The sequence below is a fragment of the Lissotriton vulgaris genome, chromosome 10 (genome assembly GCF_964263255.1).
Source record: "Lissotriton vulgaris chromosome 10, aLisVul1.2, whole genome shotgun sequence".
Classification (NCBI taxonomy): Eukaryota; Metazoa; Chordata; class Amphibia; order Caudata; family Salamandridae; genus Lissotriton; species Lissotriton vulgaris.
The window spans coordinates 360,671,629-360,698,582 of NC_141698.1; the positions used below are offsets into that span (position 1 = coordinate 360,671,629).

Sequence of the window (26,954 nt, forward strand, 5' to 3'; positions counted from 1 at the left end):
GCTATGACACCTTCGGGTAAAGTCCGCGCTATAAAAAAACGCATGCATAAATAAATAAATAAACAGTCATAACTTTTCATTTCGAACACATAAAATGTGGACACCACGTTCACGAGTGAGTAAAATTATACGGCTATCCCAGTCATGTTTTCACAACATCCGGTAGTCGCATCAGAAGGTTGCCTATTGGATGCTTTCGTCGGCTTGACTAGCCAATCCAAGGCGGTGTGCTTTGCTCCGTCCATTCCAAGCGCACTTTACACGCCAATACGAGAGCGCTTCATTATAAGTGGCGGTAGACGGTCATGTGGATAAGTAAACTACTTCTATGAAAGATACATCTATCCCATCCAAGGATAAATAAATAAATGAAGCAGTGTAGCCAGCAACCTCAGAACAGTGATTGTTGTTTTATGTGTATGGGAAGAGCATGTGTGTGCTGCAGCTCACTCGATCGCTCCCTGTCGTTTTGTTAGGACTAGGTTTGTTTTGGGTCTATTTTCTGCAGAATGAGCCGTGCCAACGCTGTCCGTGTCCGTGTTTCCGGTATCGCATTGCTTCGGTGTTGCAAAGCTGTCAGATTCGCGACAGAGGTGCCTTTCACTGAAGGGGCTCCGTTCCCCCAGCCTGCAGGCATGGGAGAGAACAGCAGCCCCATCAGTGTCATTCTGGTGAGCTCTGGCAGCAGGGGCAACAAGCTGTTGTTTAGGTTCCCCTTTCAGAGATCTGCAGAGCATCCTGCTTCACAGACAAGTAAGTGCCAGCAGTGGGCTGCAGAACAGCAGAGGGTAGAAGCTAACAAACTAGCCTCAGAGATAAAGACTCGGCATGCAGGCTTGACCAGGGTGCGGACAGGCTTTTGTGGCAACCCCAGAGCTTTTATGACGGCAGACTGACAGAACACACCCTAAGCTGAGTGTATATACGTCATTTTCTGCGAGAATCCCGCGCTCACAAAGGACAACAACCGTGTCGTTCTAGGATAGCAGTCTTCCCCCAAAGTGAACCACAAGCTTCTTATATCTTACGTAGAGCAATTTTATAAATAAACGTTGATTTACACATTCTCTACTGCACTGCAAATGTTATTTTGCAGTTTATTTCCACTGCAAACCTGCCATTCGAAAAATACTGGGTACTGCCTCGTTCATTGTGTATTACAATTAACTTAACAAATGGAGACCATTGTAATTGTTACATGTCCTCTTCAGTTTGAAAGCATTGTACAGCACAAATGTAACTCTTTATATTCTGGTTTTTGGTTAAGTATCTGTTAAAAAAACAAACATGAAACAATGCAATGGCATAAAGATGCGCAGAATGCAATACGTTATTTATTGAAAAAAATTTGAAGGAGAGGAAGGGCATTATTACTGGCTCAACACTTTGCTTCTAGATAATCATGTCCACTTCCCGCACTCAACGTTGTTAATAAATAGCATATTGCACTCTGTGAATCGACATATACGCTATGTAAATTGACATATACATACATACACTTTAATGTCAGTGGAGGAGGAACGATCCATCCATTTTTTAAGATGAAGTTTCACAGCTTGGCCTGTTGTGAGACTATTATGAAATGAACAGAGTAAGGTGAGCTCAATCGCTTTTATTTCCATAGTCTACGTTAACCCCTTAAGCGCTCATGACGAGCTCAGCTCTGACACTGTGCTCATGACGAGCTGAACTCGTCATGACCGGCGCGGAACGCCCACGCGGGGATAGTTCCCCTGCTGTGCTGGGCGTTCAATTAAACGGGCGTGGTGAGTACAGTGCCACTGTGCTGCGTGACGAGTTGAGCTCTTCACGAGCACCGTGCGCAGCACCCCTTCCCCCAGCACCGCGGGGGAATTAGCTCTGCGGCGAAGGGGTTAAATAATGGAGCAGCTGATCAGGAATTGAAGTATTTCAGCAGTTCAGAAACGTCAAACTGCCCTGATTTTGTGCCCCATTCTACCTATTTACCCCCAGATGTTTGCACCTTATTTGCCCTTATCAGGTTTTGTTTTTAATCTGTACACAAACTATTTCTCTACATTCTCTGTTAGGTAGTAGAGAAGGATAAAACCTCCAAAACAATGCGCTCATCCTGCATAGTTTTGCTGTGATGTTTAATATCATGCATTACCTCCTGCTATAAGTGGCATCTAAAATAGACGTTTTCCACGCCACAGTAATCACAGAATGAGCTGAATAAAACTATTTAGTGGGGAGGAGGACTAGGACTCGGAGTAATGAATATTACCCGTAAGCAACCGGGGCATTTCACTCCATATACAGAACTTGTGCTTATATTGTGTAGCCAAATCACTATTTGTGGCATGTTTCTTATATTTCACTGAACAGGGTGTACTAAAAAGGTCCCCCCTTCTAAATATATGTGTTAAATTGTTACACCATTTATCCAGGTCCTCTGGTTGTTATGGGGCAGTATTCCTTGTGGGTATGAATGTTAACCACTAGTGTCCTATATCTTAGGATTCCATTACACTCCAATTGAAAATCCAAGATTAATATAGTATACTTGACTTTCTGGAGTTAGTATAGTCAAGTGCTCAAGGTTTATTCTAGGCAGTGTTATTAGTAAATACTCATACAATTCTATAAACTGCCAGAAATTGCAATGTTATTCTGAGGTTACAGAAGTGCATGTCTTTGTTTACAAGTAGTACTTTCAGAGCAGTTACATTTGGTAAAGGTTAAAACATTCAAAGAAAAGTCGATTTGCTATTAGAGACCTGCACATCAAATAGTGTCCCCTTATTATAAAAAATTCACCCGAATACTAAAATTCAAAGCATCAAGTATTGAGTGCAACTTTGGTGTTTCATGCGCATCCACCTAAGGCATCAAAAAGACTTTCCGCCCACAGAGAGTGCAGCAGATTATCACAACAACCGAAACAAAACACCAGCGCACATCACATATAGTAACTTTTATCCTCTGTGCAGTCAGCACTCTTCTTCAATTAGTATTCTTGTAGGAACACTCTTTTCCAATCCAAGAAAGCCACGTTGTGTAGACAATTCAGACTTTATTTCTCTTAAAGACAATGCTCCTCAGCAGATGAGCGTTTCGCCCTATGCGGGCTTCCTCAAGGCTTGTTCACACTGTATTTATTTATTTATTTTTAACATTTCTTAAGCGCGAACAATTGCCCGCAGGCGTCTCGGCGCTGTACTATGTATGCTCTCCTGTGCGGTCTTAAGAGTTTAGAGTTTGAATAACCATGTCTTTAGTTTCTTTCCGAAAGACATGAGATTTGGGCTGGCTCTTATGGATTGCGGGATTGTATTCCACAGTTTTGGGGCCGCAACTGTATTGAGCACTAAAGTCATAAAAGCAAAGGTTTTGCCAATGTACACAATTCTTTGTATAAGATTCACCGTACATGTAATCCAACTCATTCAAGCATGTAAAATATATGTTGTCAGGTCCTCTTTATTTTCAATAATCGTGGAACCATGATAAGTTCCATCATAGTAGTCCCGAAACTCCGTCAACTCTCCATGCACGATTTCCGACAAAGTCTGAATTGTCTACACAACGTGGCTTTCTTGGATTGGAAAAGAGTGTTCCTACAAGAATACTAATTGAAGAAGAGTGCTGACTGCACAGAGGATAAAAGTTACTATATGTGATGTGCACTGGTGTTTTGTTTATGAAGGTAAAGGTTATTTAACATTTAGAAAATTATAGTTGAGCGACCAATCAGTCTTCAGGGTAATCACTAAGTCTATGCAGTGATCATAATGCACTCCTGTCCCCAGATAGCAGTAAATCCACAACAAGAGTTCGAAATTGCACCACAGTCAAGAAACGGACACAAGCGGACTGATTGAGAGTTTGGTGGTAATGGGAAATCCTTTAATTTCTTGGGGAAATGCAAAATATCGTGGGGAATTCACCGGTGGAATGTAATGCACCGTATTAACTCTATATTGAAGGAATGAGTCTTCCTGAATTCATCACTTTCTTCGTAAATCGGAGATTAATTTTCCATTCTGTCCTCGGTGAGTTGGAGCCAGTACTGCAGAGTCTCTGCCAAAGCTTAGTAATAATTAGCTTTTTAAGTGAATTGAGGATTTCAAATCACTGGTTTGCAACTGGACCGAACCCTAGTCATTTGTGCATGGCATACCATGCCTCCTCCATTGCTGGTAACTGAAAGTTACCCAGGACCAGTACAGACTCAAAACTGTTCCAATTTACTCCTGGGTGGGGGCAGGATAAGCTGTCACAGGCTCTATTACTACTTTGTGGTTGACGCCCAATCGTGACAGAATCCTTTGGGTTCGTTGCTCAGAAACAACTTGTTACGATCATAACTTTGCTGTGGCAGAGGCCACACTGTTCTAGTTTCCACTTTTCAGGAACAGAGGGCATCCTTAGTTTAGGCTGGAGTTTCATAAATGATCAGACTACAATAACTCCAAAACCTTAAGGCATAGGATAATGGTTCTAAAAGTATGGACAGAGCCAACAAGAACACAGATCTCGAATTCTTAAGCATGTTGCAAGACCCGAAGCTGTAGCAATTTGTATGATATGCTGTATAAAAAAGTAAAGCAGTTGACCCATGAACTGGGCACCATATTATATTTTTGAACATTAAGTTTGCCCAATGTATTTGTTTTTCTACAACTGACAGCAACATGTTGTTTTAACAACACAATTCTTGCAAGTTTATGACACATGATATATCTTTGTCCCGAGTTTGATGTTAGCCAATGAAGCACCACTGGGGGATGGATGAAACGTGTCATCCTCTGGCCCATCTACCTGGACCCTCATTCGCCTCAGCTTTTTGGGCAGGTACACAGCTGATATTTTAATTCTTTTTGTGCTGCTAAATCCATGTTCAGACATTGAAGATGTTGGCTGATACAGCACATTATATTCAAAACTGGAAGTACATGTTTCAGTTCATGCCATCCTTAAAAATATGTGAGCAGAGGGAAAGGCTTGTGCGTTCTGTGGTGAATTGCAAAAATCTAGTCACAGTACGGGCCAGACTAAATTTTGTCATTGATTAGTAACTGTCTTTGGTACTGATCAAGCCCTTAAGACTCTCCTTTCCCAAAATGTGTTTTCTGATCTGAAGTCTTTGTAGAAACCGAAATAAAAAATGTTAAACAAAGAGCAAGGCTGGCCACTGACATGCTTTAGAAACCAGTTATTTATAAAAAAAATAGTTATTTAGGAAATAATCAGTGGCTTCTATAACTTCATTTTCACTGTGGCAATTCCCAAGATTTGCCACACGATGAAAGTGGCATCGCTACATACATATTAACTTTAGATTCTGAATTATATTGATTTAGATCCTTTCTACACCTTGTCTTTATTTGTGTTACCTTCTCTTAAAACTCCTTAGCTCCTCCTGCAGATTTAGAAATGAGTGACCTCTTGCTAGAATGCTTTAGACTCTTATTTGTTCAGCTCTGTGAAGTCTAGCATAAAGTGTAAGAAAGAAATTACTTTGATTTCAAGTCATTAAGAAACATCTTGTCCTAGGTGAAATAGTAATCTATACAAGCACAACAGCGCTCTAGTTAGCATACTAAAGACTCCCAGTTTGTCTTGAGATCCACCAGTGCAGTGTGCTGACATGCTAATTGACTGTCAGATATGATCCACCAATTGCTTTAACTGCTTTTCAAGATTGTCTATTTCCTGAAGATCCCTTCCTTGCTTAGGTGAATAATAATACAGGTTAAAGCATCATGTCAGTGCTTCTTCGAAACTGTCTAAATAGATGCTTCTTTTTCTTTTACATCATACTCAGCAAGTTCCACATTATTTATAAAATACTTAGTGCACTACTGCAATGCAGCCGTGGTTGTCTCATGCCTAGTAAGCAGACATATTATCAGGTAACTGCTTACCACTTTCTGATGTGCTACCAAGTTCGTAACTGTGCCATCTTTATTCAGACCAATACATTTCTAACCCGGTATCTCCACTGATAATCCCACATGTTGCAAATAATTAGTAAATCACATTTGACTCCTCATGCTCTGGAACGTTTCATGTTTACATTGTCTCCCCTGTGTAGTAGGATTTGCATCGCACATAAATCAGTTCTTTTAATAATATCCCTTTATCAATTGACCCATTTGACAAGAGACTAATAATTCTGTTATTGTGTATCACTTCAGTTATTTAAATGGTATCTGAAACTGCCAGCAAAACACCTTTGCATATGTAGTCATAGATGTAATGGCCCATGTTCCAATTGGGGTTGCTAAGCTTTGAGAAAACAGCTAAGCGCTCGCATTCTTTTCTGCCTATTAGACTCTATTAAGACTTTTAATTGTATTTTCTTGTCAGATTTTGCTAGGAAGCCTGCTTATGCTTTTGTATTGCACCTTTATGTAAACATGTTTTTTCCATGTCTTATACTTTTATTGTGCCTTTCCAAATTCTCCTTTTTTCGTTGTTGGTTATCAATCACTCAATTAGTCAATTTGTAAAGCGCTCTACCCACCTGTGAGGGTCTCAAGGTACTGGGGTGGGGGGTGCTGATACTGCTCGAACAGCCAGGTTTTGAGAAGTCTCCTGAAGGTCAGCAGGTTCTGGGTCTGCCGCACGTGGGTGGGGAGGGTGTTCCATGTCTTGGCTGCGAGGTTGGAGAATGATCTGCACCCGGCGGTCACTCTTTGGATTTGGGGATGAAGGAGAGGGTGAGGTCAGCGGAGCGAAGCTGGCGGTTCGTGGTGTAGAAGGTGAGTCGTTTGTTGAGGTATGCTGGTCCGGTGTTGTGGAGTGCTTTGTGGGCCTGGGTGAGGAGCTTGAAGGTGATCCTCTTGTTGACTGGGAGCCAGTGCAGGTCTCTCAGGTGGGCGGTAGTGTGGCTGTGGCGAGGGATTCTTAGGATGAGGCATGCAGAGGCGTTTTGTTTGCGTTGGAGTCTTTTCTTGTGTTTGGCCGTGGTTCCCGCGTAGAGGGCGTTGCCGTAGTCTAGCCTGCTGCTGACGAGGGCTTGGGTGACCATCCTTCTGGTTTTGATGGGGATCTATCTGTAGATCTTGCGTATCATGCGGAGGGTGTTGAAGACAGAGGAGGAGACAGTGTTGTCTTGTTGGGTCACAAAGAGCGTTGAGTCCATGATAAAGCCCATGTTGCATGCATGGTTGGTGGGTGTGGGGGCAGCTCCCAACATTGCTGGCCACCAGGAGTCGTCCCATGTGGAGTGGGTGGAGCCGAGAATGAAGACCTCGGTCATGTCAGAGCACAGTTTCAGACGGCTGGCCTTCATCCACTCTGTGACGGCCTTCATTCCCTCGTGGAGGTTGGATTTGGCGGTGGCTGCATCCTTGGTGAGAGAGAGTATCAGCTGGGTGAAAATCGGTGTAAGAGATGATGTTGAGGTGGTGCATTGGGACAATGTTGGCGAGTGGCGCCATGTAGATGTTGAAAAGGGACGGCTGAGGGATGATCCTTGGGGTACGCCGCAGGTGATCGTGGTGGTTTCGGATCTCAATGGGGAGATGGACTTTCTGGGTTCTGCCAGTGAGGAAGGAGGTGATCCAGTTCAAGGTTTTGTCACAGATCCCTGCGTCATGGAGGTGTGTGCGTAGGGTGTGGTGGCAGACGGTGTCGAAGGCGGCTGAGAGGTCCAGGAGGATGAGGGCCGCTATTGATGATCTTTTGTAGTTGGGGTGCTATGATGGTACTTGCTTTGTTGAAGATGTGGTGAGGCAGGGGTCGGAAGGGGAGCCGGAGTGGATGGTGTTCATGATTTTGATGGTGTCTACGTCGTTGACGTGGTACCAGGAGAACAGGAGGTCAGTGTGTTTGGTGGGTGTTGAGTCGGGGGTGTCGGCGTCTGTTGTCGGTGTCTGGGTGTTGAAGCGGTTGTGGATGTCAGCAAACTTGCAGTGGAAGAAGGTGGCCAGGGAGTCGCAGAGTTCTTGTGACGGCGGGATATCATTCGAGCTGGAGCTGGGGGAGGGGAGTTCTTTCACGACGTTGAAGAGCTCTTTGCTGTTGTTTGCTTTGTTGTTGATGCGTTCCTTGAAGGAGCTCCTTTTGGCAGATCGAATGAGTTTGTGGTGTTTGCGTCTGGCGTTCTTTTGGGCTACATGATTGTCTGGTTTCCGGTCTTGGCACCACTGGTTTTTGAGTCTTCGGCAGGTTTGCTTGGAAGTTTGGAGGTCGGCGTTGAACCAGATGGCTCTCGTGTCGGTGGGCCTGTTAGAGGGTTTCCTGATCGGGGCGAGGGTGTTGACACAGTCGTCGATCCATTAACTGAAGTTGTGGGCCGCTGCGTTGGTGTCAGAGGGCTCTGTAGGAGTGTCTCGGGCAAGGGCGGTGAGGAGCTGGTCTCCGGTGACTTTGTTCCAGCTACAGTGTGGGATTCGATGCAGTTGGATGTGCGCGGTGTGTTTCTTGAAGGAGAAGTGGATGCGGTGAGGGTCGGTCCAGTGGAGTTCGGTGGTGTGGCTGAAGGTGACGTGGTTGCTGGCGGAGAAGATGGGGTCGTGCGCATGTCTGGCAGAGTGGGTGGGTGTCGGGACAAGCTGTTTGAGTCCACGGTTGGCTAGGTTGTCGATCAGGGTTGTGGAGTTGCTGTCGTTGGAGTACTCGGTGAAAGTTCAGATCTCCGAGGAGGATGTAGTCTGTGGAGGCGAGGGAGTGCGTCCTAATGAGGTCGGCGATGGAGTCTCTGAACTGTGGTCGGGGTTCCGGGGGTCTGTAGACAAGGGTTCCTCTGAGGGTGGTGTTGTGATCGGCATGGATCTGGGAGTGAAGGTGTTCAGCCATGCTGAGGGAGTCTTCGATGTTGGTCGAAATTCTGATGGTGTTCCTGTGGACAATGGCGATTCCTCCTCCTGGTTTGTTGGTGCTGTCCCTGCGGATGATCTTGTAGCCATCCCGGATGGCTATGGCTATGTCGTGGGCCGATGAGGCTTTCATCCAGGTCTCAGTCAGGAAGGCGACATCCGGGGAGGATGAATCGAGAAGCTCCCAGAGTTCGATGGCGTGCTTGTGGACTGAGCGGGTGTTAAGTAGTATGCATCTGAGACTGTTGTGGCCTGCTTTGTGCCGGTGCCGTGCCGGTGTGCGCTGGCTGGTGTAGCTGCATTCTCCGCAGGTCAAGGGTCTGTGGGTGAGCTTCTGGGTGGCCTGGAAGCAGGTGGAGGATCGGCCAGCGTTGAGTGTGTGTAGGGTGTTGGAGTCGTAGGGGCACCTCGTGTCATGGCGATCGCGGGGGCCAGGAGGTCTGGCACTGCGCACGGATGGGCGCAGACGGGATTGCCTTAGGCGCACAATGGTCTGCATTAAGGAGGGGAGGGAGGCTCAGCTGGGAGGGCGCAGTTGGAGGGTAGGGGCTGCAGTGGCGGGAACGGGGGAGAAGCGCAAGGGGGTGGCACAGAAATGAGCAGTGACACACAGCAAGCACAGTTACACAATTAAAAAATAAGACAATTTGGCCAATGACAATAGCAAAACAAACAGAAGCGGTGGAGAGAACCCAGTAATACAATTTATGAAAATATCACAAAGTGACCAATGGAGACAGAAGAAAAACCTCGGAGGCAGCAGCCTCGATCACCCAGAGCAGGGGGCTCTGCAGGCAGCAGTAAAGAGCAGGAGCTGTAGGGAGAGTGCAGGCCTGTGACCGGAGTCAAGGTCTTCCCTATATGGACCGCTTTAGCTGTCTGCAGGCAGACCAATTGTTTCTAACACAAAACATATACTTAGTGTGCATGTTTTTGCTCCCCAGTCATAATTGAATGGCTTTGTTGTCCACCGCTGTAGTCTACTCTTAATTTCATGACTATCCTCTCTTTTCTTGTGTTTGTCCCACCCAGTAGCATTTCGGTCTCACAATGTTCTGAATAGATGAGTTGTATCCTTTCACTGCTGATGTCAAAGCACATGTTTTTGCTTTATTTTTTTCTTGTCATTTTAGATTTAGCACTCTGTGGGTACGCATGTTCTGCTCTTCAATGCTTCTCAATCTCATTCTATTTCTTTCTCTTGAGAGAGAGAGAGAAAGAGAAAGAGCTCTCCTGCTGTTTAGCCTACTCCTAACACATCCACCACATTCTGTTGACCCCACTCTGCTTCCTCTGACTAGGTTCCCCTTCCCCCTTCACCGAGCACTGCTGCAGTTTGGTGTCACCTTCTGATAGCAAATATATTTCTTTCAGTTTAATTGAAAGTAAAACTTTTAAACTAAAAAGAGTCAACCGTGCATGTGCGGCTGAATTGCTATTGGAAAACATCTCTTACATTAGCACAGAAAGGGCATATAGCGCTTAGCTACTAGAGAATAACCTCTGTGGTGTTATTATGCTGTTTTCAGTAGTAGATTTTCTAACCTATAAGCATTGTGTGGGTTTGATTAGGTCTTGCCTACGCAGCGCGCATGTGCTGCATAGGAGGGCTTTTAGCCGTCGCTCTTCTCATTTTCAAGCACACACTTGTGCTTGTGGCGGCATCCACTTTGCGGGAGCAAGCAGCGGCGCGCATGCTAATTTCCTGTAGCTCGTTCCCGCAAGGCGGATGGTGCCACAAGCACGAGTGTGCTTGAAAACAGCTGCTGCTTGTTTTGATCGCACGTGCACCACTCGCAGGACGATGCAGCGCCTATCATTCTCATTATCTCTCCTTCTCCCTTTTCAAATTCTTCCCTAATGATTCTATATTTCTTTCTTAAATCTGTCTTTCTGTTTCCTACATCCATTCCATTAAGCATTTTCTTTCATTCATGCCCCGGTGACAAGATTTTGTATTTTGCGCTTTTACAGTTCTCGCCCAGCTCCCCCTCCCCCTGTTTTTTTTTTCTGTAACGCAGTCATTTACTGCATACTGAAATGGTCATTTTCTTGCAATTCATTCGCTCTTGCTTAAAATGTAAACAAATAATAGCGGTTTGCAGCAATCAAGGAATACTGCGTTAAATATAGGCTGGGGCCTTCAGGCCACCAACTTTCTGAATGCCTCACTGTGATGAGAACAGAGGCCTGTGAATTTTACTTGGGTACAAAAAGGCCTCGCTCGTTTGCTTGGGAAACTCTTAATTGAACAGGCTTGGCCTTTTGCTGCCGCCTCCCTTTCAGCGGTATTTATGGCTTCTAAACTGCAAAGGCTTCCCTTGACTTTCAATGTACAAGTTTGGGCACTTTTTTTTTCTTCACTTCTTCTTGGTTCCCTTTGTCCTGAATAATGACATCGTGTTAGGTTTGCTTTAAAAAGCCAAACAGGGGAGGCTGGACCCAGTGAGGGGGCTGCAGGGAGGGGCCTGGGGGCCGAACCCCTTCCAATTCTATCAGCTGCCTGAATGGCTATTTTACATAATTGCAGGGGGAACCTACAAAGGACCCTCTCCTCTTGGAACCACGTGGCGTCTGTTTGAGAGCCTTTCAGCCAGTGCTAGAAAAGGGCATAAATAAAATGGATGGAAAAAAGGCAAGGTTTTGGCGTTTTTTCCCTTCTTGCAAATTGGTGTGTCTGATGGGGCGAATTTGTCTTTTGTGCTCACGAGGGGCTCTTTGTGAGCTCATCCGTGGCCCTATTTAGGGTGGGAGGGTTGTCAAGACACACTGCCCAGCCCCCCAAATAAAAATGCCACAGTGCCACCCCAGCCTATTTCCTTAATCACTGCCAGCAGCATCGATCAATCAATGAGTGTTCGTGAAACTAATGATGCTCCCGTCACGCGAGAAGTGCAATCAGTGTGCTACCGGAGGAGCCCAGCAGAAGCCACCCTTTCTGGACAGATGCTATGTAATTTCGATAGTTGGTATCCATCCTAAAAGGAATATTTCTCCCTCCATTGAGGCACCCCTAAGTAAATATAAATATATATATATATATATATATATATATATATATATATATATATATATATTCCACAAATCCATCATCCGATAGAGAAAGTCAGCACTCACAAAGGATTTACTTCCCAAGTTCCAAGGTTTATTTGTCAGATAATCGCATTCATGCACAACACCAATGCGTTTTGCAACTCACTGTTGCTTGTTCACGGTAAGGCTACAATGTCACAGACACCTCCTATATTTTGAAAAACCCGCCACAAACAAATGTTAATGATGTCACTTCCTGTCTAATTGACCGGAAGTTGGATGGGAATTGTAGTTTTTTTAAGTTGAAAATCTATCTTTCGGAACAGTTCTTTTCGCGAAAAAGAGTGCATATTCATTGACATATAACTCTATCAACATTGTCTTTCATGAGCTTGCAATTCAATGTGAAGGAAAATCATAGGTCAAATGTTTGGGTAATACGTTCCATCTATCGTGTGTTTCAATTCATGTAAAAAAAACAAACAAACAACATTTTTACAATCTAGCCCTCTAGTGGGCAAAGGGGGGATTTTGGCGGCTGTTTTTGAATGGAGCTCTCTGGTGAGCAATTTCATCTCCACGACTCACAGTCTATAATTTAGCCCTCTGGTGGGCCAAAGTTCATACGCTTTTGCTTCCCCAGTTATATCTGATCCAACCCAATTGGGATGTTAGTTGTAAAAATCCCAACCACCTTCACACTTAATATTTAGCTGTTCACCAAGTACAATGTTTATCATTATTCATTCTTAATACAGAAAAAATAGCGCTGTCCCTAAATGATTCAATTTTTCCAAGAAACCATAAGGTTCATCGCATATGTCTATAATATCAATTTTTCTTATTCGGAATCCTACTCTTGTCTCTCGCTTTAATTGCAAAGAAGGCAGGTACACAAACAGTTCTCCATTAGTCCAATTATTTACAAATGTACATAAAGTTCTTCACTTTGATTCAGTCCCCAGGGGCTCATTGTTCGAAAATTTAGAATTTGTCTAGATTCTCTACATCTAAGTTATTTTTCTTGATCTCCGCCAGTGAGTTGCGAAACGCGTTGGTGTTGTGCATGAATGCGATTATCTGACAAATAAACCTTGTAACTTGGGAAGTAAATCCTTTGTGAGTGCTGACTTTCTCTATCGGATGATATGATGGATTTGTGGATTATTTAAAAGCGGGGCTCTGCTTTGTAGTCAGCACCGGTGGAAGAGCGCCATTGGACTACGAATTTTGAGCCAAGGCTGTGAAATATATATATATATATATAATCATAGCAACAATCTACAATGCCTGGAATACTATATCATTGCATCTGTTCCAAAACCGCGGAGAGGCGGTGACAGAGAAAAGATGCTGAGGAGATTAGAATCTCAATTCATTTTAGAATTAGACAGCAAATGTCCTAATGGATTGAATACTACAGAAGACTTGCATGTATTTTTATAACCATGAGTTTCCTCCATATCTCTCATGCTATCTGCAATTTCCCGTCTTGGTCTACCTCATAAACCTATGTAATTTTATGAATTCTGTTTTAAAACTTCACACCCTCCAAGTATCTTTTGCACATTTGGTTTGTTCATTTTTTCCCTTGGGTTTAGGATTCATACTATTTTCCCCACTCGTTTTGGACACAGACACTATGACAATAATTTTGGTTGACTTTTCCTTATACACATAATATCATTTAATTCTGAGAGTTTGTAGGTGTGGCTTTATCTAGAGGTTTCAGGACCACAGGTATTTTTTCATAAAAAACTTTATTAGTGCTGTAAATATGTAGATAGCCATTATTGCATTTATGCAGGAATTTTTAAAACTGCTGATATAAATTGGACAATGATTTTTTATTGTTTGATTTTATCTTATTGATCCACAATATACGATTAATACCATTTTACCATGAAATTATTTATATATATTTATATATTTATGCATTTTTGCACATATTGCACATATTGCGCATCAGTGATGTCATGAGTGATGTCACTGACCATGTCATGAGTGATGTAATATGTGACGTCATCAGCAGTGGATTGCAGGCGCGCAAGTTATAGTGAGTCCAACTAACTATAACGTGGGAATTTCAATGGTTTTATGTCAGTAAAATTTCCAGCTAACTATAACTGGTGTGAAACCTATGGTTTTTTAAGTGAATTTAATAGGTTTTTTAAATGCTAATTCCTAACTATAACTAGTGTGAAACCTATGGTTTTTTCAGTGAATTTCAAAGGTTTTTTAAATGCTAATTCCTAACTATAACGTGTGTGAAACCTATGGTTTTTTCAGTGAATTTCAAAGGTTTTTTAAATGCTAATTCTTAACTATAACGTGTGTGAAACCTATGGTTTTTTCAGTGAATTTCATAGGTTTTTTAATAGCAAATTGTTGGGCTACATCTGGCTGATATTTGGGCTACATTTGTTTTTTTTGTCTCTGGTGGCCATCTTTGGGCTACATTGGGCTACATTTGGGCTCTAACATATATATAGCCCAATATATATTTTTTCAAAGTTAATTTTCATAAAAACCACTGGAGCATATATCTTGAGACGTAGCAAAGGCACATCGGGGTACCAGTCCCTACAATTTTGCCAAGTTTGGTGGAAATCCATTCAGCCGTTCGGGCTAAAAGTGAGTTTGACCGCCCTATGGAAATTAACATGGGGAAAACACGTTTTGGGACCCCCCTTTTATCTCGGCCCACGCTTCACGGATCCCCCCCCCCCCACATTTTCAGGGAAGGAGCGGAGCGGAGCGGGCCACGAACTTTGAGAAATTTGCGAAGATTCGTCCACCGGCGCCAAAGTTATTCCCAATAGAATGTTGCGGATTTCCTATGGAAAGTAGATAATAACTATAACTACCTACTGGCGACTGCCAGTAGGAGAGAGAGATATATATATATATAATATATATATATATATATATATATATATATCTGTATCTGTATCTGTGCGGCGCCCCGTGATGAGATGCCAGGGGCGCCGCGCACAATGTGGGAAAATAGTGTCTGGGCATGTCCCGAGCAAGACTCTCTACCAGGGCCTGAATGCAGCCAGCAATTGAAAGTTATTCTAGCCGCAGCGCGACATAAGCGGGAGTCACGGCTCGCTCAGGGTTAACTCATGTCAAGTTTGAAAGTGACGAGAAATAAATGTCTGTGCAGTGGCCCACAGTCTCGTAGGGAAACAGGACAACATTTAAAGAACAGGCAGGCTTCTCGCAGAGCAAGATAAACTTTAAAGATTTCAAATATTGCTACTTCACACGGTCCATGTATAATTACATGCTGTCTGCTGTTCCCGCACTTTATGTAAACTTAAAGCACTACCCTCATTTCATAAATCCAAAATTCCAGTGGGCAAACTCGTGGCTGTGGAAATACGCCACATTGCAGCCAGGATTAATTTCCCAGCCCCACTCCTGGCCCCAGTCTGACCCTCCGTACATTTTTCCATGCTTCGAAACTTTTTCTGAGACTGGTTCTACACGTCCCTATTTCTTATACTTGACTAACCTAGAGACAATCATTCTCCCCACTCAAGGAGGGTAAAAGGATTGTCTTCCTGTTAACAGGCACACACTGTGTCTTGTATGTATCGGAGCAGCCTGTGACTCAGAATTGAAGGACACACGCCTCTCTGATTAAAAAGACAGGGATATATCAGTGCCCTCCGTATCCAATGCACACGAATACAGAGCAATCCAGAGATGTGGATGTGGAGTGTAATGAATATTCTTTAATTAGGGCCCTTGCATTGCTTGATATAATGCACAATTAGGCTGGTTCTTCTCCCGGAAGCAACTGGCAGAACCCCAGGCTTGCATCCACTACTACTGTACTAGCCTCTCATGCCACTTGTTCTTCTGCTGCCCTGCTGTCTTGCCATGTGACTTGCTGGGTTAAGATGTACTGGACGGTGTGCAAAGTGACTTTCTCTCCCACCATCCAGCAGACTTGGCATGTAACTTGCTTGCCACATGAACTTGCTTTGTGCCTGGCTGTAACCCAGACCTACATGTCTGACCTGTAAACAGATTTAGCTTGGTCCCCCTTATTCGCCTTCCAACTGACTCTGGCCAAATCCTTCTTGCTTGTCATGCAATCGGTCTCAGTCTCAGTCCAACTGGCATTCCATGCATATCTTAACCTGGCCACCACTGACCTGGGATGTAACTGGGTCTACCACCTCCACCATGTGCAACTGACTCTACCGTATCCATACCAACATGCTGCAAAACTGCCTCTTGCCCGTCCATTCTTCCTGCCATGAGACTGGCTCTACTCCAGCCCCAGTGAGCTGGCTGGATCTTATGCAGCCCTGTCTTCTGCCATTCATCTTGTTCTGCCCCCAACCTTACTGTCCTGCTCTGCCTCAGTCCCTGTGACCTACAGTGTGCCTACTAGCTCTGCCAATGCGCGCTGACCTGACCCCACTGACAGTATATTACTTGCTGTTCACCAGCCCTCCCAGTCTGCCATCCAACTGACTGCCCCATCCCTACTGTACTAACTTTACTAGGTGACTGACTCTGCCCGTGCACAGTGACATGGCATGCGCTGTTTTGGCTTGCCAGGGAACCTTTAACGATCATAAAATGCCCCAAAACATGACTTCCTCTGCTTGTCATCAATTGGAAAATCCAAAAGCGTACTCACAGAAATATTCAGTTGCCAGCTGAACAAAAAAGTTAGTGCTCTCTATTTCCTAGTCTTTCCTTGAAATAAATGATGATTTTATTACTGATTTTACCCTGTTTCCAAATTAAGAAAGAACATATTCGACAACAATTCGAAAAATGAAATAAAGTCAACAGGTGATTGTATCGTTTCTCACTTAATGAGTTCCTATTGAACAACTGTTATATTTGTATGTTGTTACAAATATGATCAGAATACATTAATCGCATCCCAATTAATTTCAGGAAGACAACTGGAAGTACTCCCGAGGTCGGACTTACATCCCCCCACCGGTAAAAAAAATGGTGGGGAGCCACGGACCACTGTCAATTAGGTCAAGGGAGCCACAGGTCAAAAAAGTTTGGGAACCACTGATATATATATATACACATTCCCTCGAAGAAGAAATCGGAGGCCAGAGGGGTTTCCCAGGTCAAACAAACAGCTTTATTCAATCAAGTTACAGTGGCAGCGAATGCATTTCGGCAGTGATGCCTTCTTCAGCCCTTTGCGCTGTAACGAGTCCATCACCTGAGTGCTACTTCCTGCTTATGAATACGTGTCAGCATAGTGCCCCTTCCCCTGAAGCGATCGGCACACCTGTGGTAGTTCAAGAAGTGGCAAAGAACTACCAACCCCAGACTGCACTCTACCGGCACTACTGAGTTGGTGACATGGGAGAGTGGGACAGACGGTAGGTCCGTGCCGACAAGCAGGAAAATGGTGCAGGATTGCTCAGTCCAAAACAGAAGTCCACGTCTGTGACCTTGGGTCCCCTCGTGCCGCTCGGCCAGTCCTCACAGGTTTGCTGTTGGGTGGGGGCTGCCAAGTAGAGGCATCACGTCCCAGCGAGGTGAAATACCTCAATCCATCCATGCAAGCCTGCAATTTCTGGCGGTCACCGGAGTAATCGTTACCACAATCTATAACGCTGCTCCAAAAATCCCCTCGCACAAAGAAGGAAGTGGCCGCACTCTTGTGGTGTAATACAGCAGTTTCTTTACACACAAACAGGACGCGTTTCGGCAAATGTGCCTTTTTCCCCTGTGTCAACACAAACAAAGAAGCTCCCGCCATTTAAAGCATTCAAACAAGGGTAACAAATGTTTCTCGTTTGCCTCATTAGTTTCCCCTTCCGTTCGCAAGGGTTTAGTTCATAGACATAGAGAGCAGACAAAAACATCAATCCCACTCTGGGGGCCATCTTAGAGTTTGTCTATATACAATATTTACATGGAGCATCTGTCTCTATTGTCACTTTTAAATCAAATGAATAAAATGTCATTACCTCATAATTTCAAAATAATATACTAGCTCTCAGTCCTATTATTCATATGTACAGTTATATCCATCATTTGAATGCATAACGCATAATTGATCCCTGGATGGGCACCTAATTCATACCACTAAGAAAGTGTTAAATCAAAAACATATTTGAGCCCTGGATGTGCATATCTACAAATTAAAATTCGATATATTTTGTGTTTCGCTGCAGCGGATGTGTCGTCAAAAAATAATACTAAAAGAGATTCATACTCATCATCCATCATTTCATATCAAATCCAAAAAGCAATCCTCTATATCCACACAGTTTCAAGAACATATTACATACAAGCAGGGTCAGCAATGTATCTACAAGATTCGGTTTCACATTCAGAGGGTTGGCGTCTTTCTTTCAACAGGCTTTTACCTTTTACGTTGGATTTTATTCACCTTCTCAAATATATATATGACCAAGGCGAGTGTCTTCGCCGAAACGCGTTGGGTTTTTTCCGTGTTTCATCACGATGCTGCATTTAAATAAATAAATGGATTTGGAAAAGCGCACTTTGTATTGAATTTGATCCTTGGATTCTCGAGGAGAGTGCAGTAGCATAGCGCAGCTACGCATTGTGTATATATATATATATATATATAGATATAGATATATAGATATATATATATATATATATATATATATATATATAAACACTCCAAAAGCCACTTCCAATCCCCACGGATCGGCAAAGCAGGAGACGGACCACAGGATCTGACCAAACAATCTCCGTAACAGGGGTGTGGAATTTATTAAAATATCTACTTGTCCAAGGGACAGGTTGCTTCATAAATCTACCTGTCCTGCAACAAAATTCACTTGTCCCTTTGGTGCCATGTTGTGTGGCGCAAAATTATGGCAGCAATCTCATTATATAAGAACTCTTAAATAGCCTCTCTGATTATGCCAGGGCACCTACCATAGTAGTGTTTGAATACTAGCAATCTCTTTATGTTGCTAAATTTACGCAGATCTAAATACTGGGACTGAAGGTAGTGGTAAACAATAGTTCCAGGGTTGGAGTGTCCTTTTGAGTCTATGCAAAACTACTAACTTGCATGTTTTAAGGGTTTTCAAAAACTCTTCTCTAATCTTATCCAATATTGAGAAATGTTGGAAATTTACTCCTGACAATGGCAGATGTAAACCTCCTTCCAGAGTTGGGAATAAATTGGTTGGAGGGAAAATAAACTTTCAAACTCTCAGGTTATCGCAAGAGCAAATCTACACATGCACATTTGCTCATGCTAAAATGCAGTTTACAAATATTTTTTAGGAGTACTATTTCTTGCCCGACTGCTGTAAATTCTTGAGAATTCACGAAAGCCATATAGCTGCCCCTACTGCAAGGACATATACAAAGGGTGCACTTTTGAGACTTTCTTTAAAAAGTGGGCCCCTAATTTGGTCTTGCGTTAACCATGACCTTTTGTGTTTATTAAAATTCTCTCTCTGTATCGGCTGGCTTCACGGTCAGTGACAGCATTCTGCTCTTTCACAACGAGCTTATCGGCACACAAAGTAGTTTTGTTCAGTGCCAGTAACTAATGTGGCAGTGCATGCTTTTTTGAGACCAAAAACAATTTTTGCTTTTGCCAATGTTTGTTATAATGGTGAGGATCTGGCAGCTCTCACATCAATAAGGTTTTACAAAAACCATGCCAAAACAAGTCACGCATTGCCAAAACTAAAAAGCTGATCACCATTTCAGACCTACTGGCTTCGTCATTGCTTGTTTATTTTTGTTTCCCAAAATCGTATGAAACTGGTTACACTGATTTTCTAATATGAATATTTTGGGGAAATACTAACATGCATCAACAGATTTTACTAAATGATGCTGCAAAGAAATGGTACCTGAAATTTTACAGTAGTTTAGCAAAACAATGTTTTTCATACTTTCATTTTTTAAGAACATTTTATAGTGAAAGCAAATAATCATTAATGTTACTTTCAAGCTTCTGCACATATTTGCATCTAATCATAGAGCATTCTGGGAGCATTATGCATAGCTTCATATTGCTCAACTTTAAAACCGTGTGTCCACATTTTTATAATGGAACCACTGTCAGTAGTGCTGTCAGAACTTACATTTACTGAGAGCGCTCAGCCGAATAATAAAGGCTCTCAATTAATGAACCATAAATACAAGTTTGAACAGCATTAACATATGCACACAAATATTACCTTAACTGCAGGCAGTGACCTTCCCTGATCCTTAATGTGGTACTGCAAACTGGAAGCCAAAGGGTTTGTGCTGCAGGGGGTTGGGCCTGCTTGTCCCAAGGACAAAATGCACATTAAAACTTGTTGCCCTTGACCCCAAACAAAATGTCCTGGGCGTCGGGCTATAGGAATTCCACGTCCCTGCTTTAATGGTACAGGTAAACAGCAATGACGCGTTTCGGGCTCGAGAGCCCTTGATCACATGCAGAGCATTTACATCTTTTTTTAGTTTTTATAATGAAATTCAATGTGCACGCCCCCAAACATTCTCCTGCCGGGTCAGGTGACCATAGACATTACAGAAATACTGTCAGTGCTTCTTCATGAAAGGTAAATTCAAACATGTTTGTTCTGTGCAAATATGCAGTTTCCAAATACATGGATGTATAAAAACCCTTTAAAAAGCACAAATTAAGCAGCATGTTAATGACTGCTTTTTTTTTGAGTCATTCATATGTAAACAAAATAAATCAGCATAAATGCATGAAGACTATCTATCTTCCTTAAAATTATATATCTGTATAAATACAAGTTCAATTTTGAAAGGATGAATCCTGCAAAATAAAGGAAGTAGTAGATAAAAGTTGTTAATATACCCATTTTGAAGCGTTGGACAGTACTAAATGGAGGATATTATCATAATAAAGTGCATCAATTTTTTATGTCTAACTAGGTAACACCTCTGCCTGATGTGCAAAAACAGTGCAAAAATTAGTGCAATATATACTATAAAGTGCAAAGTGTATGATAGGAAAATAAATATATAAATATTATTAACAATAAAAATCAGTCATATCCTAAATCCATTGTTAAAAGCATATAAATAACATATTTAAATACAGTAATTCATCATACCTAAAAATAGTGCATAACCTATGTGTAGTATATAAAAATTAGAGGACGATATTTCATCATATATACAAGAAACGGATGGAGTAATATTTCATATCATAGGTAACAGGGAACCTGACTACCTGTAAGGGATAGGAAAAGCTAAGGGGCAGATTAATGTTGCCTGACGCATCTCTGCAAATCGGCAGAGATGCGCCAGGAAAGATACTGCACTCAAGTTTATCCTTGCGACACCCATGGTGCTCCGCATTTACAATGCGGTGCACCATGGCGCAGGAATAAACAGATGCGTGTCGCATCTAGGGCGTGAAGTCGGCGCAGTGCTGAAGTTGTTTTTGCGTGCGGGACGCAACTCCAGCACTATTCCAACTTGCCCTATCTCTAACGTGGTGCGTCAAGCCTTACGCCTGCTTTAAGCAGGCGCAGGGTTTTGACGCATCAGCGTTGGGAAAGTGACTCAGTCAAATCATGTAGATTTCACTGAGTCACTTTTCAGGGGCGTTCCTGCGACGGAACGCCCCTCCTGCGTGGAAACGCCCACATGAAACCTTACGCAGGTTTCATGTGGCGCAGGGCCTTACACCGTGACGCATCTCCATAGATGTGTCACAGTGTAAGTATGTCGCAACGTGGCGCAGGGTTTACGCCGCCGCTGCGTCACAGAAGTGACGCAACGGTGGCACAAAAGTGCCGCAAGTCCGACATAAATCTGCCCCGTAGACTCTAATAGGATACGTGTACTAAAGAGAAAAAGATAAGGATGGTAAGGCTTAAACTCAATATGTGGTGGCAACTGGAACATTGGACTCACAAAAAGTTGTACATTTCTTCTGTATTATTAAGGCCATTTGCTGTCGAATTCCAAGATCATAGTTGTTTCAAGTTGCCTCAACTGATGCTCTCTATTGCCACCTCTGCACGATTTAGGAATGGACCCCACCACATAATAAGTTAGGCAAGCTACGTCATTATTATGTCTCTTTTTAAAATGCTGTGCTACCGGATATGCAGGGTCACTATGCAGGATAGCTCTAAGATGTTGCAAGATCCTGATGTGTACCTGTAGTTTTGTACTGCCGATGTAATTCAGGCCACAGGTACACGTCTGGACATACACTGCAAACTCAGTCTTACCATTAAAGCTAACAGTGATGGCAATATCAGAAGAACACAAAGGAATTCGGTAGTGAGTTTTGTTGGCTCCAAATTTGCACGCCCTACATGTAGAGCATTTTTCGGAACCCTAATGCAGGTTGCAGCCACATAGTGTTCTGTCTCGTCTCTGGGCTGCTCCTATCTAGAACTGACCCCATGCTTTTAGCTTTTCGAAAAGTGACGAGTGGCATACTAGGTAGTTTGGGACCCAGTACCACATCTGTTAACACTGTAGGCCAATTCTTTTTAATGATGGTCCTGATTTTACTTTCCTCATTGCTGAAGGCAGCAATTAACCTAGGGCAATTATTAGCCTCATTTCGGGATGCCAAATTGGTATCCGTATCATCATTGCCAATAGGATTCAACGGAAAAAGACTTTCTCTTGGTCGTGAATTGGCTTTAGTTAAAGCCTGATGCAACATTGCACCAGAGTATCCACGTGCCTTTAGCCTTGCCTTCATTTCTCTTACACATTCCTCAAAATCATTGGTGGAACTGCATTACCTTTTAAGTCTTAAAATCTCACCATAGGGAATGCTGCTGATAGTGTGTTTGGGGTGTAGGCTAGTGGCGTGCAATGTCGTGTTTCCAGCAGTAGGTTTTCTGAAAAGCGTTTCTAATCTGGCATTTTGACATACACTTTCACATCCAAAAATTCTATCTCATGTTCACTGATGTGAGAAGTGAAGTTCAGGTTGAGGGAGTTATCATTTATCTCTTTCAAGAATGTTAACGTTTCCTCCTCATCCCCTTGCTAAAGAATAAAAACGTCATCAATATAACGCAAATATTTCACAACCTTTTCATTGACCCATGCACGATGTTTGATGTTAAGGACCTGTTCCTCCCACCAGCCTACGTGTAAACACGCATATCTGGGGGAGAAACAGGATCCCATTGCCACACCTCTTAGTTGTTTCCACACATCTTTACCAAAGAGGAAAAAGTTATTGTACAGACACCATTCAATGAGACTGATAATGACTTTGACCTTGCTGCTGGATCTTTTCGGACCTTATCGCTACTTCTTGCGGAACCCGCTTCGCGGGTCCCACTGCGGCGTGCCAGCCGCCTGTGCGCAGAGTCTTGGGCCACACCTGTGAGGATTGGGTGAGTGCAGGGCTGCGAGCGGCGGGACAGGACTACGTTTCTCAGGAGTCCTGTTAACCCGCGCCACCTGCCACCTGGCCGCTCTCCCTGCTCGCCCTGCCCCACCTACAGCCTAACTCTCCTCCTATAAAATCAAGCACCATCCCCCGCGTCGCGGGAGCGCGCGAGAGCGCCCGGGGCTAAGCCCGGACAAAGGGCGGGCCCTCTGAGGCCCTCGTAGGCCTGAGTAGGCTGGGCTGGGCCAACTCTCTTTCGGCTGCTTTGTACTGGATTTTGTTCCTTGATACAGGTAACGGACATGGCTTCACCGGCTATGGAGGGAACTACTGTGAAGGTGGTGGGAGTCAGAAATGGGACTCTGGACAATTATTTTTCTAGGGTACCGGGTGATGGGGATAAGGAAACTACTTTGGCTGAGCGTAGGGCTGAGCGTCGTCGCTCTATCGAGAATATGAAAATAGGCCCTTTACTGACACCTTCCCTCATCCAGTTACCCAAGAGCGAGGCTCATCTAACACTAGTGAGGACTTATTATCTCAGGATGGCGTCCCTCTTTTACTGCGGGATTGTATTCCCAACCCATGTTTGCCCCCCGACCAGGAATCAAGTGCCTCCACCCTCCCCAGTTTCAGTTGTACGCCTGTTGATCTAACCACTCAGATCCCCACTGCAGTAAAGCCAAGGAAAACGAAGCTGAAGCAAGTAGTAGTGGCAGAGATGCATGGCCCACCTCCAAATAAGAGAAGAAGGAAGCTGAGGGGAGGGCAGGGTAAAACCAAAATCCCCCACTCCGATTTCGGGAAAGCTTCTAAGCCCCCTCCCATCCCTGATGGGACAATAGTGGAGGTGCACGAAGCTCCCTTAGTCAGGGGTACTAACGTCACAGACCACGACAACGCTCCTGGGGAAATACCATTGAATGCATTACCCTCCGTTACTTCTTTAGGGAACCTGGAATTTTTACTTAGGTCATTACTTCTGCCCATTAGTGAGAGCATAAAGAAAGTGGAGATCAGACTCACCATCTTGGAGGCAGCCATAAGTAGTATGAAAACCTCGGCTATTACCCGAGGTAGACCCTCTGAGTCTAATTCTCCCCCTAATCCTCCTCCTAACTCTCAAACCCTTCCAGTTAACTTGGGTCCTCCCTCAGTGATTACTGCTGCTCCCCCTCCGCAACCTCTTATGGCCAACCTAGCCCCGATACAATATAGCAAACCTATTATTCCACCTTTGCAACCAATAGGCCCAGTTCACCCTACGACCACTTCCAATGGGGCTATATCTAATGACTATATTGCTCCCCCCCTGAGAAACCTGCTTCTAGACCACGTAGACCTGGTCTGCCCCATGAGGCTAATCGATTTATAGTAGTCATGGCAGGGGTCCCCCCTCTTGAGGTGGGTGAAGGTGAGAACTTCCACTCACTTAAAAGTAAAGTCATTAAATGGCTGAACTGGAATAGACCCCTCACGGCCCATTTTAACAATGAAATTATCATGGTGAGAAGGGTACCCTGGCTGGGTAAAACCCGCAAATCTATATCTGGGGATTGTTTTACGGTGAGCTTTCGAGACCCTAGGACAGTTTTACGCATATGTGCCGGGTTTAATAGATCTCTCGATTCCACCATTCAGACATTGTCAGTGTCTTTCTTCTTCCCCCCCACCCATATGCACCATGACCAAGTCCCAGGTAATTGGACGAGGGTTGAGCGGAGGGGTAAATATCGTGGGTATGTAGCAAGACCAGTTTTTCTGCCCCCGGAGACCCCCTTCTATGATTATAACCGATTCAACTGTCTTAACAGGCTCAATGGTGTTGATTGACTGCCCCCAGCTCTAGTTCCCTCCCCCTCATTATTGGTAATGGTCCAGTTGTAACATCAGGTACCAGCTCTTCTTTCTTTCCCCCACCTGTAATGCCTCCTACTATTGTCCCGGTGTACTAACCCTCGCAGGGAATAGGAACCATCGATAATAATTTAGTTGCAGATATTGGCCAATGCATAGTAGCCATAACTTCTCCCATCTCTACACTGGTGCACATACATTCGCTGGGAGCTAATTCACCCGTCCCTGCTGATTCTTCTGCTATGATGGTTCCCCCAGTTGCCAACAAGCCCCCAATTTCCAATCTACCCGTGACTATTGCTTCATCCCCCTGTTTCTCCGGTTTTAAATTTGCCAGTTGGAATGTTGCAGGTTGGAGTTGGCAAACGCCGACCTTGGGTTGGAGCGAAATCCTTTCTGATTTTGATGTTTTATGTCTACACGAGACTTGGGTAACCACTGATATTAACCTTGATGGATTTGTGTCATATAACAACCCGGCACAAAGGTCTAATATGGGCAGGGCCAAAAGGGGGCTAGTAATTTTACTTTCTGTGAATCTCCCTGTTTGTATGAAATTACATCAGTCTGTGGGTCACCATTCACAAATGTTAATTTTAGAACATATAAGGGGCCATGTAACTATGTTGATTAACCACTACAACAATTTGTTTGATGCCTCTAATACTACTGTGGTGGAGGAGTTGGGTTTTGCCGTGAGTAACATTCGCAAGGGCATTCATAAATCTTTTATTATCATCTGGGGAGCGGATTTTAATATTCGTACCTATCCTCATTCATTTACCAGAATTTGTGGATATGATGGGGATAATGGGGAAAACCGGGCTCATTTTATTCATTCACCCTATGGTGATTCTCTTAATTCTTTAATGTTAAATATGGACCTTATGATCCACCCTCTGGCTGCAGATGCTGATGGTAACTCTGTCCCAACCTTTGTAGGATTGAATTCGGCCTCTGTTATCGATCATTTATTGGTTTCTACACATTTTGTCCCTTTTTGTACGGTTCCCATTGTTGCCGACCTTGGAAGTAGCGACCATAATGCTATTACCATGTCGATCTCTGTCTGGGGACGATCAGTTTACACTCAGCGCTTGATAATTGAAGATGTAACCCCCTGTAGACAGAATGGTATCCGTATTAAGTGGTGTATGGGTAACTCCGAGAAGTTGCAGCTCAAAATCATAGAAGCAGGGTTTGCTGCCATATATAAATGTTTGGATCCAGAGGCGCCCCTTGAGTGTATTATAGTTGATTTTGTGGAGTTGGGCACAGTTATAAAAAGATGTCTTACCATTACCAAAGGCCAAATTAAGAAGGAAAATGTGGGTTGGCTTGATAGTATGTGCACTAAATCTCTCCGGGAACTTAAGCAGGCACTCACTAAACAACCCAGAGACAGGGAGGCTGTTATATCCCTTAGACTGTCATACAAAACTCATCTTATACGCAGGAAACAAGAGCTAAGGGAACAAGCTTGGGATGCTCTTAATAACGCAGCTATATTGCATGATAGTAGGCTCTTCAGGACCACGATTAACAGCCCCTTTCTTGTAAAAGAAGACTTCCCTATATTGTCAGCCCAGGTTAGTGAAGCGAGCTGGGTTGCACACTTTTCTGGAATTTTTAATCCAACTAGGGAGGATTGCGCCAGTTTTCCCCCTCCTATGTTTGAAATGAAGTTACCCTTGGACATTACACTACTAGAAGTGGATACTGCTATTAGTCAGAGTAAAGGGGGAAAGGCACCGGGACCTGACGGGGTCCCGGTTGACCTGTATAAATCCAACCCGACACTGTGGAGTCCACTCCTAACACAGGTGTTTAATGCCTCAGTCATGGAGAGTACACCACCTACCTGGAGTGAATCCATAATTCTACCCATCTATAAAAAGGGAGATAGAGGAGAGGCTAAGAACTACCGCCCT

General features: G+C 43.7%; 1 protein-coding gene across 2 annotated transcripts in view; it reads left to right on the forward strand.

The window, feature by feature from the left end:
* The first annotated feature begins 512 nt into the window (after positions 1-512).
* Positions 513-26,954, forward strand: part of NPRL3 (NPR3 like, GATOR1 complex subunit) — a 426,334-nt gene continuing 399,892 nt past the window's right edge. The window contains exon 1 of one of the 2 annotated variants that reach the window (XM_086941146.1): positions 513-753. In XM_086941146.1, coding sequence (XP_086797272.1) covers positions 636-753 — 118 coding nt within the window. In that variant the 5' untranslated portion in view covers positions 513-635. The remainder of the gene's footprint in view (positions 754-26,954) is intronic. The other variant, XM_086941147.1, reaches the window with a different exon arrangement.